Below are 14,993 nucleotides of genomic sequence, written 5' to 3'. Positions count from 1 at the left end.
GGGGGATATGGGTCATAAGAAGTATTTAACTGCACAGGAGCCTGTGCTATAGTTGAATATCCAACAGTCCACTTACCCCTGGGGCTGTGGCCACCACTCGGTAGGGGAACACAAACAGGTCCAAGCCTACCAGCTGAAATATGTTCTTGAAAAGATCAATGATCTGTAAAGCCAACATGTCCTGTTTAACAACAAAATGGAGCACAAATATTAAAGGGGTCAGGCAACAAAGCCAAGTGGTTATGTAAAATATTCTGAAGAGCTGTGAGGCTAACTTGACATTGCGTTCCCTAGATCTTTAGAGGAAAGACTGAACTGAAAACATTTTGGCATGGGGTGGGGGCAGCAAGTACGTTTTCAGAGCTGCACTCTGCCAAGACAGTTTAACTGAACACTTGTTGGCCAGCATCTCATGGATACCTCCTGGTGGCCTGAGAGCGCAGGAATCATGGTGGCACTCCCTCCCTGACTTAAAGACAGGTCCGAAGGTATTTCTCACTTCATTATGGAAGCCACTGAAAATTCTTCTCTGTCAGGTAATGGGCTTTTCTTCTTTACCATCTTATAGTAAGAAGCTAAACCATGATTCCAGGGATTCCCCAGACAAGAGTACTTTGGTGTTAGTTTTACCTTCCTTCTAAAAGCTAACTGCCATCAACTGAATTTTCTATTGTTGTAAAGACCTGGTAGTTTTGTACCTGTCTACAGTCATCACCAACTTTAAAGATGGCTGCTTGCCAACAGATTTTCTTACTGTCTACCCCTTCTTCTGTACTTTCGTCTATGGAGTCAGAGCGACAACGCAGACCTGCAGAAAGAGCAAAAAACAGAACTTGACCATGGAGCTTAACTGACAGCTTGGTATATAAGCTACCGTATTGGAAAAAAACTTAACATCTCACTGGTCTACAGGGGATTTTCTGCCCTGCAGGGTGAATTCCACTGAACCCCTCCTGCAGTAGCAGCACTGATATATTTAAATTATATTCCAAAACAGACTTCACTGGTAAGCGAAAGCACTAAACTCGGCTCCTGAGCTAATATTCTCATGAAATTTATGAGGAGAAGGATGGCAGCTAAAACCCAAGTTTCCATGTTTCCTAAACTAGGCAAAGACACTTAATTTACAAGCTGCACTAATAGTTGTTGACAGAATTTTTTGGGACATTTGGCCTGATTTTATAAAGACCATTTCCAAAAATAGCAGTTCTATTTCTTCAAATCCAAGCAGCATGCTTTCCTTCCCTGTTCCCCATAATTTAAAAAAAAAATCAATCTGTGTCAAAACATCATGCATTAAATTCTGGTCTGTAACCATTTTTACTGCAATGGCATAAGACACGAAAGCAGGAAATTCTAATGGAGTTGCTGACTGTTAACTGTTAATGTATATGATTAAGTAGTACGGTACTGACCTTCTTTTTCAAGTTCACTGACTCCACACCGTTTCACCTTAAACTTGGCCAGGTATGGAGCTTTTGCAGCACTGGAAGTATGACAGGAAATTGAATGGCATGTATTCAACAGACAACTTCCTAATAAAAGATCTAAATATTATGACTAGGGCTGAGGAACAAAGCAAGTCTGTATCACCTTTGCATAGGAGTTCCCGACTTGTAATCAATATCCAGAACAATAGCTTCAGGATTGCTGGGCAAATAACAGCCTACAAAAAGGAAGGAAGAATGAGAAAGAAAAGGCACTTGCCAGTTAGTGTGACACAATAAAGCACTAGGGAAGTCTGACAATACATCAGTTCTCATAGGTTTAAAATCTACTCTGAAGCTGGAGATTGACAGAATACTGTCTGAAATGACAGAGATAGTACACTTGGACACTCAGTACCTCTTCCATCTGTCAGCAATTGCCAGAGAGCAATAGAATATAGTTTCTAAGTTGTAGAGCAGCATCTTTTCAGAAAGGTGTGGAGGCAACTTCTTTATAATAATCCCCATAACAGCTGGTAGCACAGCCCAAAGGACTGATGATTATCCCTAGCAGCAGACACATGGTAGTCAGCCTGGCTAGACACAGATCAATAAAGGGGTTAATAAAACCATACTGGAAGGAAGGTTGGAGTCAGAGGGGAAAAGTGTGTTTAGGAGAGGCAGAGATTTTTGAAGAATGGTGGGACGAGGGGAGTAAAAGGACATAGCTGGATGCATCTTCACAGCTCACTTGTTACTAAATATTTCTGTCAAGGGTAAAACTTGGTTAATCTTCCCCTTCAGTTGCTTTGCTCACTTCATTTCTCAGCTTTCCTCTCCCTCACTTTGGATTTCATCTGATCAGACAAACAGCTTTCTGGGCAGGGATCTCATTCTCTCAGAGTGCAACATGCCATCCCTACCATGTTGGCATCATGCAAATATTTATGCTACCAAGCTAAGGTTTAGCTTGACAAGAAACAACACAGGACACAGCAGAAGAACAAGCACTTATCAGCCCCAGGCAGCAACAATAAGGGGACCAGAAAAAGAGAATGACCGTTAAAGGCTCCCATGAATCATTCATACAAAGTTCAGTGTTCACATTAAATGCAAAAAGAACGTACATTGTGATTAGACTACTGCTTACCAGGCTGCACTTTCACCTCAGACAGGGCACTCAAACAAGCCTTCTTTCTTTCATCTCCTTTAGGGAAAGGCCTGGGCAGAAAGACAATATTTTACTTTACTTACTTCAATGAAGTCTGTTCCACACTTAAACAAACATAGCTTTAAAAAAATGTTTCTTCCTTGAAGAACAGTAGTCTCTTACTCCACCATCCCTGCAGGCTTTGACCACCTTCATTCAGTATAAAGCACAAACTTCTTCCTTATATAACACTGGTTAAAGATTTTGCCTTTTTGGAAAAAACACTCATTCCAGATTTCCCTGGAGTATATTGGCTATGAAAGGTAATCATGTATCATACAGTATCTGACAACAAACCTTGCTCTATTTCCCTTCTCTTGCCTATTAAAAGGCCACCCAGAGTACAATTTTATCTTTCAGGAGCATGTGGGAGGCTGCAGTTAGCCACTTGAAGTATTTCCTAACAACCTAATAACAAATGCCTTGTATACTTTCAAGTATGAAATATAAAATGGAGCTTTAAATGGCAAAGGTGTCAGTTTGTAATACACAGTTCCAGGAGGAATGGACCCCTACAAGCCAAGACTCACTTCCAGAATTGACCAGGAAATCCTTAGATTCAAATATTTCAGGAAGGCCTGTGGCTTTTCTAACTCCTTGTTTAAAGCTGTGCTTGAGTATGTGCAATGATAAATCATCTGAGCTGACCAGAGAAGAACAAAATGCAAATCATATTAAACTGCGCATACAGCTGAGGCAGTCTGCCTCCATGCCAAGGATAGGCAGCTGTCTAAAGCAAGATCGTTAAATTCTCCAGCTAGGCTCTCAGGCATGAGAAGACACTGCTTAAATTAAGAGTCACAGCTGGACTAATCAATTAATTTAGGAGCTCTATAGAGCTCTGTTCAGCCACAAGGAATAAGGCTGAGATGTGAGGCAATGGGAGAGACTTTAAACCGTTTGAGTAATAGATTATTCTCTCTTAGCCCAGATTAAAAATAAATAGATAAAAGTTCTGAGGTGTCTTCCCTTGCCCCTGAAATTACCCATGGGCAGGTCCCCATGCAGTTTTCATATCAATTTGTTTTTAGTTTAGGGGGCAATTTCATGCTGATTCAGGTGAAGCACTACCACTCCCCAGCATGGATGCAGTTATACTAGTGTGGATTTGGTTACAGGGATAGAGCTTTTTCCTGTAAATATATGGGAACAGGCAATTCCAGACTAACAGTTACTGCAGTTATTTAACTAACTGCTGAAACCACAGGGATCTGAAGTGGTACAAAAGTCTTCCAAAGCAATGGGAAGGCAGAAGAACTGCCTGTGTGGTTACACACCTAATTTGTTCATGTAGTTTCTGAACCTGTAATGTCATCTGGACAATAGGGAACATGATTAATGATTAGCATGTACAATTACCCAATTTACACTTGCAGTCATGGTAATTGTGGAAATCAGTCATGCAGTTACAACATTCACCTGGCACAGAAGCCAAGCACCTGAAATATATAACTTGGGCAATGACATTGGGTGTTACAGTGGGTTAATGCACCACCTTTTTATTTCTGAAGACCAGTGTAAATACTTCAGACAATCTAATCATGCTACTTCACATATTCATTTACAAGACAAGCTGATTGCCACACCTTTGACATTTACCCAAGAGGTATCTAGAAGAGAATACAGATAGAAATGCCTTCAGAGTTCCCACAAGCAAAAATAAGTACTTTTAGGTTGCTTAATTCTGACTTTAGGTGCTAAAGGTTAATTTTTCCCTTTAGTCTCCCCAGTGAAGTCCAGATCTAAAAATGACCCGTGATGTTGGACAATGCCTGGGGCATCTCCACTGCTCGGTTGAATCTTCTCCTTTTTACAATTTGGAAAGGTTGTTTAAACAAGAAAAAGCAAAGCCAATCTGCATCACTAGGAAAATGGTTTCTCTGATATTCAACTATTTTATATCCTAGAAACTGTTTTCAAATTAGGTAACAAGCATGCTCTTGAGCTAACAGCCTATGGGCTAAGCTGCTGCCATCCTCTGGCAAGCTTTAAAGTTACCTACTTTCACTGCAGCCCTAAGTTAGTGACAGTTACCAGAACGTCTGCATGAACAGAAGTTTTGCCTTTATTGAGGGCTAAGAAAATCCAGTGGGGGAGAAACCACCCTGCCTCCATTAAAGCTGCTCTGATGGACCAAACAATGATATAATCCAAAACACAATCAATCACACCAGCACTCTACAAATAAGAGAAGAGCTTTGTGCGTGTAGGAGACAACTTATTTATACTGCACAGAAATAAAGAAAAAAAAGCCACTTTCATGGAGTTCTAGTAAAAATATGATGCATATCATTTACCGGATCACATTTATGCTTTTTTTAAACCAAAACAAAATGCATTTAGCTAGTTATAATTTGCAGAAAATAATGGAAATGCTGTCAGTTAAATACAGCAGTATTTTTCCTGCCTGAAGCAAGCTGTGCAAACTTTGCAAGAGAATGCCTTTCACCCATCCAAATGCCCATTTTAATGAGGCAGGTGACACTAACTAGACCTCTGGGATTTGTTCAGCTGGCACAAGAGCACTGATTGTTCTACCATTCTCATTCCCATCTAAATGCACTTTCCTACTGAGAATCATTTTGCTAATACCAAGCACCACAGGTGACAATGAAAAAAAATCAGATTCACCGAAAATCCGAAGTTCCAGCTATCCTTGTTTCTTTGCAGTCCAAACTACACTGTATCCTTCAGAGAAAAGCACTATTACAACAGTCTTCAGGCAGTTATGATTTACTGAGGTCAGGTCAGACACTAACCAGATAAAAATACTAACCAAAAAACCTCTTGTGCATCTTACTAGCCATAAGCTAGAGAGAACACTTTTTAAACTGTTCTTCTATGGGAACATGGTCTCAGATCTGACCAGCAAGGCAGTGTCCCATTCAACACAGGAGTGAGCTATGGAATGAGCTACAGGCTGGCAGTCCTTGGAACCTGGCACTTACTTGATGATGGCGGAAACATTGGTGATTTTATTGAAGAAATCAAATTCCCGTTGGTAGAACTCCTTTGCTGGCCCAGATAATGAGCCAGTTATCTCTTCAACTAGCTGCTCCAGCAGTTCCCCAATGTCAGCTGTGTGATACCAAAGGAAGCAAGCATGAGAAGCAGTTTAGATATGTACCTGAAAAAGCATCAACTGCAAGGTAGGGAAGGAGGGGCAAAGAAGATTTATTTTTTTTGTGCAACTCAAATAGAGACCCTGCATTTGCTCTGAGGAATTCCACAAGGAAACATCTGCAAGCTGCATTTTATCTATATAGAAAAGACATATTTTAATTCCGGCGGGGAGAGGGGAGTGTGTGTGCGTGGACGTGTTAGGGGAAGAGAGGGAAGGGGGAGAGAGATGTGAAGAGGGGTTGAGCCCAAAGGCAAAGTACTCACGATCTTTCTGGTGTGCCTCTTCATCCATGTAGATATTGGTTTTCATGTTCCAGATGAACTGGTGAGCTAAAAGCTGCGATTTGGAGGCTGCCCATAGGATGTATTCCCTCACATAGCCCATCTGCAACCATCCAAATGCAGTCACTTAGAGGACTAGCGCCACAATGCAGAGTCAGTCCAGTCAGCACCAGCAGCTAATTTTCAGGGCCAAATATATACAGATAAGACTGGAAAGAGAAGAAAACGGCAATTCTGCCATTGCTTTCTTAGCAGCCTGGAGAGTGGCACAGTAATCGAGTAGACCAGAAACTGGAGTCGGTGTCAAGAAGCCCGAGTTTTACTCTTGGCACTGGCACTGACCACCCTGAGATTCTGAAGGAGTCACTTCTCATCACTGCGCCTGTCTCCTGTTTCATCCTTTTATCTATTCAAATTCTGAACTCTTTGAACAAGGGTTACACATCTCCTACTATGGGTGCCTACAGATGTGCAGTGAGGTTGCTCTGATGCACTGTAATTACAGTGTACTGGAGCAGGCTCTATTAATCAAGTCTGCTAGGGCACTCCAGCAGACTCCAGCGTCACGTGTATCAGCGTCCCCATGCTGAAAAATGGCAGCTGGGGCACTTTAACTAAAACTCATCGAACAAGCTTTAGGGAAAGCACCCCTGCCACCATTTTTCAGCATGGGGAAGCTGATGCACATGAAGCTCCACGCACTTTAATTAGAGCATCTGTTGGAACTGCTTTAATTAAAAGCACCGCTCCCACCCCTGCTCCCCACTTTGGAGCACGCGTATAAATGCCCTATGTGTCTGTACTGTGCCCAGTAAGATGTGGGCCTTATCTTGTTCAGGGTCCAGACCTGCTGCTGTAATAAAGATCACTCTAACACAGCGTGCAGAACTTTGCTGGTATGAAGTTCATACGCTATCCCAGTTTTTACAGAAATCCCAAAAAGCAGAAACATCTGAGCAAGAATGACCAAGTGTTTAGTGCAACAGAACCCCTGCTACAGTGACACTTCCCTCCAGGTTTTGTGGCTTTTGTATGTCATGACTTTATGATACAGGAAGGAGGAGAGGGCAAGATGTCCACTGATCTCATAAAATACACAGAATAATCAGTAACAATGGGCCCTTTAGACCTACCTGTGCTAAGGGCCTGAAGAACAATGGACAAAGGAACAAGCTTCCTAGGGAAGGACGAGCCTAACTTTACTGGAGGCTTTTAAGAAAAGCCTGGAGAAGCTAAGGTCTGGACTGTTTACCAATAATGAGCCCTGCATCTGTGCAGGGGGATTGGACTAGATAACCTGCAAGGTCCCTTCCAACCCTACAATTCCACGAACAACTATTCACAGTTATGTATGATATTGAAAGAAGCAGCTTGAACATCGCAGATTGTAGGGATCAGAATCTGACTAGTTTGGGGCTGGTACAGATACTTGTACACCAGAGAAGAAGCAAATCCTAAGTTGACCATGGACTCAACAAAAGTTTGTCAACTGGCTTCATCAAGATTAGGGTATGTGCTGGTACTTGTACAATACATAGAGCAGCTAGGCACATCTAAAAAGTAGATTTATCAGTTAGCAGTGGACTGGCGGATGGTCCAATTTTTACACCTTTAGCTCTGCATTTGTAACTGTGGCTATTTCTAAATTACAGGTGAAAACTTTCAAAAGCTTGATCATGCAGAGCCCTTGACCCCTTTATTAGGTTAATAATAGCAACATCTCACCCCTAAGAAAAGTAAGGGAGCTATTCTCAAAGTTGCCCACAAATTCAACAGAGCTAGCAAGGTGGGGAAGAAGTCTGTAGAGGACACCACTTGTCTTTTATATACCAGTCACAAGAAAACGCAAGCAGTACATTCTCATTTATAGCTACTCTGTTTCTTTTAATTCAGAGCTTAAAAAGTATTTTGGGAAAGTTTTTGAACCATCTGCCTGGAATAACATCCTCCTCACCTTATCATATCTAAGTGCTTGAACAATCTGTGGAATGTAGAATAAAATGGCATCCTGAAAAAAAAAAAAAGAGGAAAGCAAGTAGTCAGTTTTTCCACTAGCTGAAGGAAGTGAGGAGAGGGGGAAAATTACAAAGGGAAAAAAAAGATTTAATTTAAAGGCACTGGCATCAGGAATTTTATTCTGTATAAGTGAAAATGCATTCATATTACTAACGCCATCTCTTCCATTAATACTTTCCCACTGCCCTCTTGACCCCTCCAGAAGCACAATTAACAGGCACTTGTATTTTATAAGTATCCTGACATCTGTTGCATCAGAAAAAAACATCTTTCTAGTGAAGTAGGGTGGAAACACACACACACACACACTAAATGAACCACAGCAAGGGAGTACTGGCAGCAAAAAAAACCCATTGCAAAAATAAGTGAGCCAAGGCTATATGGGGCAACTAAAATTCCTCTCTAAATGCAGCTTGATCTGTTGAGTCTCCTCTCTGTATAACGTGCCCCTTTAACAGTTATTTTCTTCATGTTAATGGAATTAAGTTTTGTGGGCATAGAGGCCAAAGACCTTAACTTGGCAGGAATATGGTATTTGAAATTCTCTTAAAAAGGCATCCCTTACCGGAGGGAATGACCGTAGGACTTTAACACCATACTGAGCAGTCAAAGGATGAGGTGGATACATGCTTGAAAAATATGAAAGGCCAGTTGGTGGATCTGTTGGTGCCCAGCACAGAACATGGCTCAACTCAGGGGCATCTGCATCAATTGTGTGCCACGTGACCAGGTACTGTGAGAAAAAGGAGCATGATGAATTAAAAAAGCCAAAGTCATTTCTGAAGTATGACATACCAGAGATCTATTTGTCCCATAAACGAATAATTGTAAAACTATGTTCTCTTTCATAGCAGGCTGGGGTGACGAAATGCATGAACACTTAGGTATGTGCAAACTATAATGCACTCAATATTTAGGTGTTTTATTAAAGAACATTTAATTTTCAGGGGCAAACATGATATCCTTTAGCTACTAGAACGGTCTCATTCATGTTGATCTGGAGTTCAGATCAATAAAAGCGCCAATTCAGCCTCCACTCTTTTTGTGTTTCCATGGAAGCTGGTGAACACTGTGAGGAGGAGGAAGCCTCTTCAAAGTGTCAGACCTACTATCTTTTTCCTACACCGTTTTCTCTCTTTTGATCATGGGCTGGCCATGAAGCCTTAATCATTGCCTGCCCTAAGCTGTCTCAGGGACTTACTGCTCTCTGGAGTTCTGTACATACTGGGAACACGCTTTGGAACATGCTGTGCATAACAAAGTAACCACACAACCTTGCTTTTGTAATCCTCAACTGACCACTTTATTTCCCGACCTAATCTTGTAGCTCTTACTTGCTGACTCATATTTAGTATTAGACCATAAGCTTTTCCAGGTAAAGACTGAAGCCATCTATCTGTTTGTACAGAACCTAACTGACTCTGGGCACTGTTGTAGTATAATAAATCATAATTAGTTGCCTTTATTGCTTCAGGAACATCACTAACAGCTCCTGGGTCCAACCGAACCAGGCGAGTCACTTCTGTGCCAATTGCTTCAGTGTTCTTAAATCTAAGTGGAAGCAGAAATGTGCATGAGTTAGTAATTCAGAGAGAGTGGTGAACTGCTCATTTTTACATGAACAGTTTCAAAGGCAGAAACATACCTACTTCACATAAATATGCCACACGTAGAATTAACTGACTTTTAGGGACTAAATGTGCTGGCAAAACTTGCGAGTTCAGAAAAAAAACCTAGTTATTTTCTGCTAGTGGTAGAGCCTACTGGCTCCACCAGTCAGCAACTTCTTGGCTGAAATGAGACTCTTTGAAATCTGCCTCCATAATTCTACTTAGCAGAAAGGGTCACTGTTGCTAAAAAGTGAAATTATTTCCCTTCTCTTTGGGGCCAAGCATTCCAATTCTGTTGTTCTACTTTTTTTCTCTCTCTTTTTTTTTTTTTTTTAAGACTCAATCTAATTTATGATTAGAAACCCCTTCCTCCCCACCCCACCTAGACAACCTGGCTGGCAAAGAGAATTCAGAACTGGTTTACCTGTAACAGTTTCAGACACTTGAGCTAAGTTTTGGGGTAAAAACCACAATTCTGGCCCAATAAAGTCTCCTACTGAAACAAACGGTGGGGTCAGAAGCAGAATTTCGATAGTGTAGTTCTTTTCATTTAATGGTCTCAATCAGTTGCAAATGCATGCAAGAGAGATAGGAAAGTGGTAAATATCCATGCCTGCTTGCAGTATTTATTGTGCGTGTTATTACTTTAGACTCGAAGAGAGGAAGGAATTATATCGGTCCTTTGTTCTGAGCTCTCACCTGGTAGGCAGCTGCACAGCAAGATGAGGAGAAATGCTCCAGGCCAAATTCACATTATCCTTCCACTGTTTTTCACTCAGACTGACATATTTCGACCTCCAGTTTGCCACGCTACTCTCTCCAGTTTGATCCAAGTCCAGCTCAGGAGATGACAGCGGGTTGTACCATGTAATCAAGCGCTCTATCTCAGTAGCCTAAGGACAATGAAGGACAAAACAGTTCTCTGATGCAGATAAAATTCTTCCAGATTTTTCTCAAATGCTAGATGAGTTTGTGGCACAATAAGCAATGGTTACAGAAACCCCAGTAACACCCTCACTTTTCTGATACTAAAGGCAACTTACCAGCAATGACAACAGAAGTGTCCTTCGTTTCATGTAGTACTTGTGGAGCTGTGTGCCTCTATTAGTTTTCTTAGACATCCCTTGAGAAAAGGAAGAAAATATTTTCAGTTGCTTTTCAGCAAATACATTCTGGCCAAGGACAGAATCCACATGGAACTCTCCTAAGTTGAGACTGAGCTCACTAGCAAGGTGACAAGAGACAGCTAGCATCAGAGCGGCCTGTGATGCATGTGTTCTGCGATTACTTTGAGCATTTCAGGCTACAGAGTTATGCATCTGGCACTATTCACCAGCTTCTCATTCATTTCAAATACATAACAACTTGCCAAGATAAAATCCTGCAGCTTACAGCTGTACAGATTTACATTCACAGAGTGAATGAGTTTGTGTCCACTTACAACCCAGGAGCTCTCAGTTGCTTATGAACATTGACCAACTGCTTCTCAGGAATTTAAGCTACTATAGCTGCTAGTATCTTACTTTCTGCATTATACAATTGCATCACCTACAGGATCAAGCCACTAGTTTCATAGATTGTAAGGCTGGAAGGGACCTCAGAAGATCATCGGGTCTAGCCCCCTGCACCAGGCAGTTCCAAAACCTTTGTCTCCATTCCCTGTGTGGCAGTTGTTTTTTTTTCCGAAACTTGCATACTAACAGTCCAGTGTAATATCAGAAGAACATATTCCAATGTTCAAGGTAAATAGTGACCTTATATCACATTAGAAGCTAAAAGGTTCTGGATGGTCACATACAAATTACCAGTAACAATTAAGTAGGAGAGACCTGATTTTTTGGAGATAGTTGACATGCCACTGGACAGTGGATAAGTATTTATCCAACCCTGTGTGGCCTGCTGCCGAGACCCAACAGTGATATCCAGGTTACTTCTTGTGTCCTGATTATCTAAAAATAAAAGCAAGAGGTTTAATTCAGGAAACAAGGAAGCAAAGAAATAAAGGGATTTTTGAGATAGCATGCAAGGAACTCACCAGGAGGAACAAGCTGGCTGGCTGTTAAGTACTTCTTGTCTGAGAACATGGCGGTCCAAAACTTGATCAGTATGCTGATGTCCTCCCGAAGCCTTTTTTCCCCTTGGGTGGGAAACTTTGTGGGATAGCTTACAGAAATTGCATGAATGATTAGAAAGCAAGGATACTCCAGAAAAGTCCCAAACCCATGTTTTCTCTTTTGATTAGGGGCAATGAGACTAAGCACATCATTGTTCCCCCCCCACCATATCTTTAATCTATCTCACTGGGGAGTGTAGCCTTCCTGACAGTAACTGTAGCCTGCCAAAGTCCAGAAACAATTTGGAATTAAAAGCTCTGATGGACTTCTTCACCTCCCAAGACTGTCAGATGCTGCTGCCAATTAATATTGGCTATGGATGTAATATAAAAGACAGATGTGTTTTTCAATCAGTTTCCCATGCTGAATATAATTGAACAAGAATAGCATATCTAAAATCCCTCCACACTGAAAAAAAAATCTTAACCCAGTTTACAAATAGGATTTGTAGTCTCCAAAACCAAATAGTTTAAGGAGATTTTTATTTTCCTTAACCACAAATTATTTATCTGCTCTAACCATGAGTTCTTTTGACCTCTGAAACATACACAATGGGCCAGACAGAAGCACAGGTGACCTGGAAAATGTTTTTTTATATAAGAAGAAAATAATTCAAATCAAGCATCAGAAGAACAGTTCCTAATGCAAAGTATTCTAGAAGGGTTTGGGATTTTTTTTTTTTTAGATTTAAAAAGTCTCTCACTTTTGGGTTGGATGTGAAAAGAAAAAAGTAGTACCTGAAATAATCAAAGGCTGTTGAATAAATCTTCTCTCTTAAGACATTGCGAATGGTTGCATTTGGAACAACATCAGCATGTAACAGAGACAACCCCAAGGTCAGCAGCCTGAAGTTCCACACGTACAAGAGAAGGGAAGAAAATCTTTGCATTTAAACAGTTGATGAACACCAAACCAGACCAGCAGGCCTGGCACTACTCTAGGCAAGCATGAACAGATTTCCTGTAAGCCAAAAATGGACTACTCTTAGGAAACAAAAGACGTATACCACCTAACATATGCAGAAACACATGTCAATACAACTCACTGTCTTCAGAGTTGAAGTCCCTGACTCCATTTCTATCGATTACCACGTAAAGCCCAGTTTGGCTTGGTTTGGGAAGCAGTGGGGCATAGTGGCAACCTGATCTACTAGGAAAAGACTCTGCTCATAAAAAAGGCTGAAAACAAAACCATGGAATCTCTTGTATTTGCACAGCACGGCACTGCATGGACAAGGCACATGACATACTAGCAAAACCTGGCAATATGTTTTGCTGGAATGCATGTAACTCTATAGTCTTAAACAGGTATTTCTGTGCTGTCTGGCTTTTTTCCTAGTGTAAATCATAATGTGATGGCAGATATCCATATCTGCATGTCATTTATGAAACGGGGCCCACTCACTTGAAACGGGGCCCAATAGCTGCTACATGGCGGTTCAGGCTGCCCTTGGCTCCTCCAATGTTGAGAGACAGGGACCGCTGCAGCAGGCTAGAGAAGATCTCCACCTGGTCTGAGCTGCAGTACTTGGCTATTTCAAATCTCTGTGCCAGAAACTGAGGAAACAAAAAAACAAAAGGAAAGTATGGCTAAGTGACACCAAAGCTTCCTGTGCTTCTGCCACCTTTATGCAGCTACATAAATATGAGAATGCTGCCCTACTCTACAGGAACACTACCATGAGGAAGAGTGCTTCTGCTCCACAAATAAAAGCTCAGAGGCACAGAACAGCTCAGTCATAGTGCTGCTAAGAGCCCAACACTGTTACGAATTGAATGGAGTACTTACATCAATCCAGGTATAATGTGGAGTGACCTCTGGAGGGCAAGGCTTTGGCTGACTTTCTTCTGAAGCAGCTAGTGGATCTGCTTCTTTCTGCTCACCAGAGAACAGACCAACTTTCTGCTCCACTGTCATTTGCCAGGCTCCTGTCATTTCCCGCATGAACTGCGGAAACAAAGTTTACTGCATTTGTTGTTCCCAAAGCACCTGTCTGTTAGCAAGGCACAGTGTCCTTCTCCAATAGTATGGGAAACAGCAAATCTGAACAGGCCGAACCATACACAGCTCTGAAACTCACCGTAAAGGTAGTAAAGCTAACTGTAAACATGAGGAATGCCTGTATCGCTAGAGATCTCTGTGAGGAAGTCTTTGTTCATGGGAAAGGGACAAGAAGGAATACAAAGCCTCCAGAACTCCAATGTAACTATGATAAACAGCAATGGAAAGACTAAGTTTATAAAAAAGATCAATTACAATCAGCTTAAAAGCACTGCAGCTAGCCTGTAGATCAGATTTAAGCAAAACTGCAAGGCTTATCCTTAACTTGCAAAATGTTTGGTGCTTGGCTATTGTAGCTGCGTCAGCACTGCAATGGGTGCCATTATACTTTAGTGGTTAACAAATCAGTGCAGCAAAATGTAGCCACATCCACAAAGCACCACTGTTGTAGGACCAGAACAGTTTTTAAATCTGTCTTGTCAGAGTGGGTTTTAAAGCTAGAGTACAACTGGCCTGGACAGTAAAGATCCTTTCCCAGCTTTCAAAGGGATGTGGGGGAAGCAAAAGAAAAGAAAATGTAGGCCTGGCCTATATATAGAAGTCACATCATTTTAACTAAATATTTTATTTTAAACCAAATTATTTGAGAGCTGGCACAAATAAGTGTATAGCTATTTGTTTCAGGTTAGCCTAAGCCAATTACAAAAAAAAATGTATTTAAAACTGGCACAGGGTCTGAATATAGACAACAAGCCCTGAGCCTGTCAAGAATCAATACTGGATAGGGCAAGACTGTCATGTTACATGGCTTAAACATCCACATACTCTTAAGTGAAAGTTTCTCAGTTGAGCTGGCAGAAAATGTAATAGGCAAAGTTGATGTAAAATCCTGAAGTGAGTGAATTTTACCATATGCTAACATCAGGAAGCCACAGCTCAAGAAGGCAACAATTTTATTTTCATGCCCATTTTGCAATGAATTACTCCAGATGAGATTTCACTCCACTTTCTTCCCCCTCCCAAGAGAGCCTGAAATCACTGGATGAGTCTTCCTACCGGTACTTCTATTCCATTTTTAGCAGCAAGCAACCACTCCCAGCAAGCAATGGCTGTTTCCATGCCTTGTTCTGTGAACATTCGCAGGGGGCCCCAGCACAGGTGATGGAGGAGCTGAGGGTCACACTCTGAAAAAACAAACAGTCATACAGAT

At 41.4% G+C, this 14,993-nt stretch overlaps 1 protein-coding gene across 2 annotated transcripts in view; it reads right to left on the bottom strand.

Annotated features, from left to right (window-relative positions):
* The window catches only part of PI4KA (phosphatidylinositol 4-kinase alpha), an 82,043-nt gene that overhangs the window by 8,198 nt on the left and 58,852 nt on the right, over positions 1-14,993 (bottom strand). For both annotated transcript variants that reach the window (XM_006021519.3, XM_014518929.2), the window contains exons 31-48: positions 14,840-14,967; positions 13,571-13,729; positions 13,187-13,338; positions 12,520-12,627; positions 11,704-11,831; positions 11,498-11,617; positions 10,712-10,791; positions 10,368-10,561; positions 9,519-9,609; positions 8,624-8,791; positions 7,997-8,050; positions 6,025-6,145; positions 5,586-5,715; positions 2,578-2,648; positions 1,594-1,666; positions 1,416-1,486; positions 699-808; positions 77-181 (exon numbers count right to left, since the gene is read on the bottom strand). In XM_006021519.3, coding sequence (XP_006021581.1) covers positions 77-181; positions 699-808; positions 1,416-1,486; positions 1,594-1,666; positions 2,578-2,648; positions 5,586-5,715; positions 6,025-6,145; positions 7,997-8,050; positions 8,624-8,791; positions 9,519-9,609; positions 10,368-10,561; positions 10,712-10,791; positions 11,498-11,617; positions 11,704-11,831; positions 12,520-12,627; positions 13,187-13,338; positions 13,571-13,729; positions 14,840-14,967 — 2,063 coding nt within the window. The remainder of the gene's footprint in view (positions 1-76; positions 182-698; positions 809-1,415; positions 1,487-1,593; positions 1,667-2,577; positions 2,649-5,585; positions 5,716-6,024; positions 6,146-7,996; positions 8,051-8,623; positions 8,792-9,518; positions 9,610-10,367; positions 10,562-10,711; positions 10,792-11,497; positions 11,618-11,703; positions 11,832-12,519; positions 12,628-13,186; positions 13,339-13,570; positions 13,730-14,839; positions 14,968-14,993) is intronic.

Source organism: Alligator sinensis, unplaced genomic scaffold, assembly GCF_000455745.1.
Source record: "Alligator sinensis unplaced genomic scaffold, ASM45574v1 scaffold570_1, whole genome shotgun sequence".
Classification (NCBI taxonomy): Eukaryota; Metazoa; Chordata; order Crocodylia; family Alligatoridae; genus Alligator; species Alligator sinensis.
Note: the sequence above shows the minus strand (reverse complement) of the source record. Positions and strands in the feature narration are given on the sequence as shown.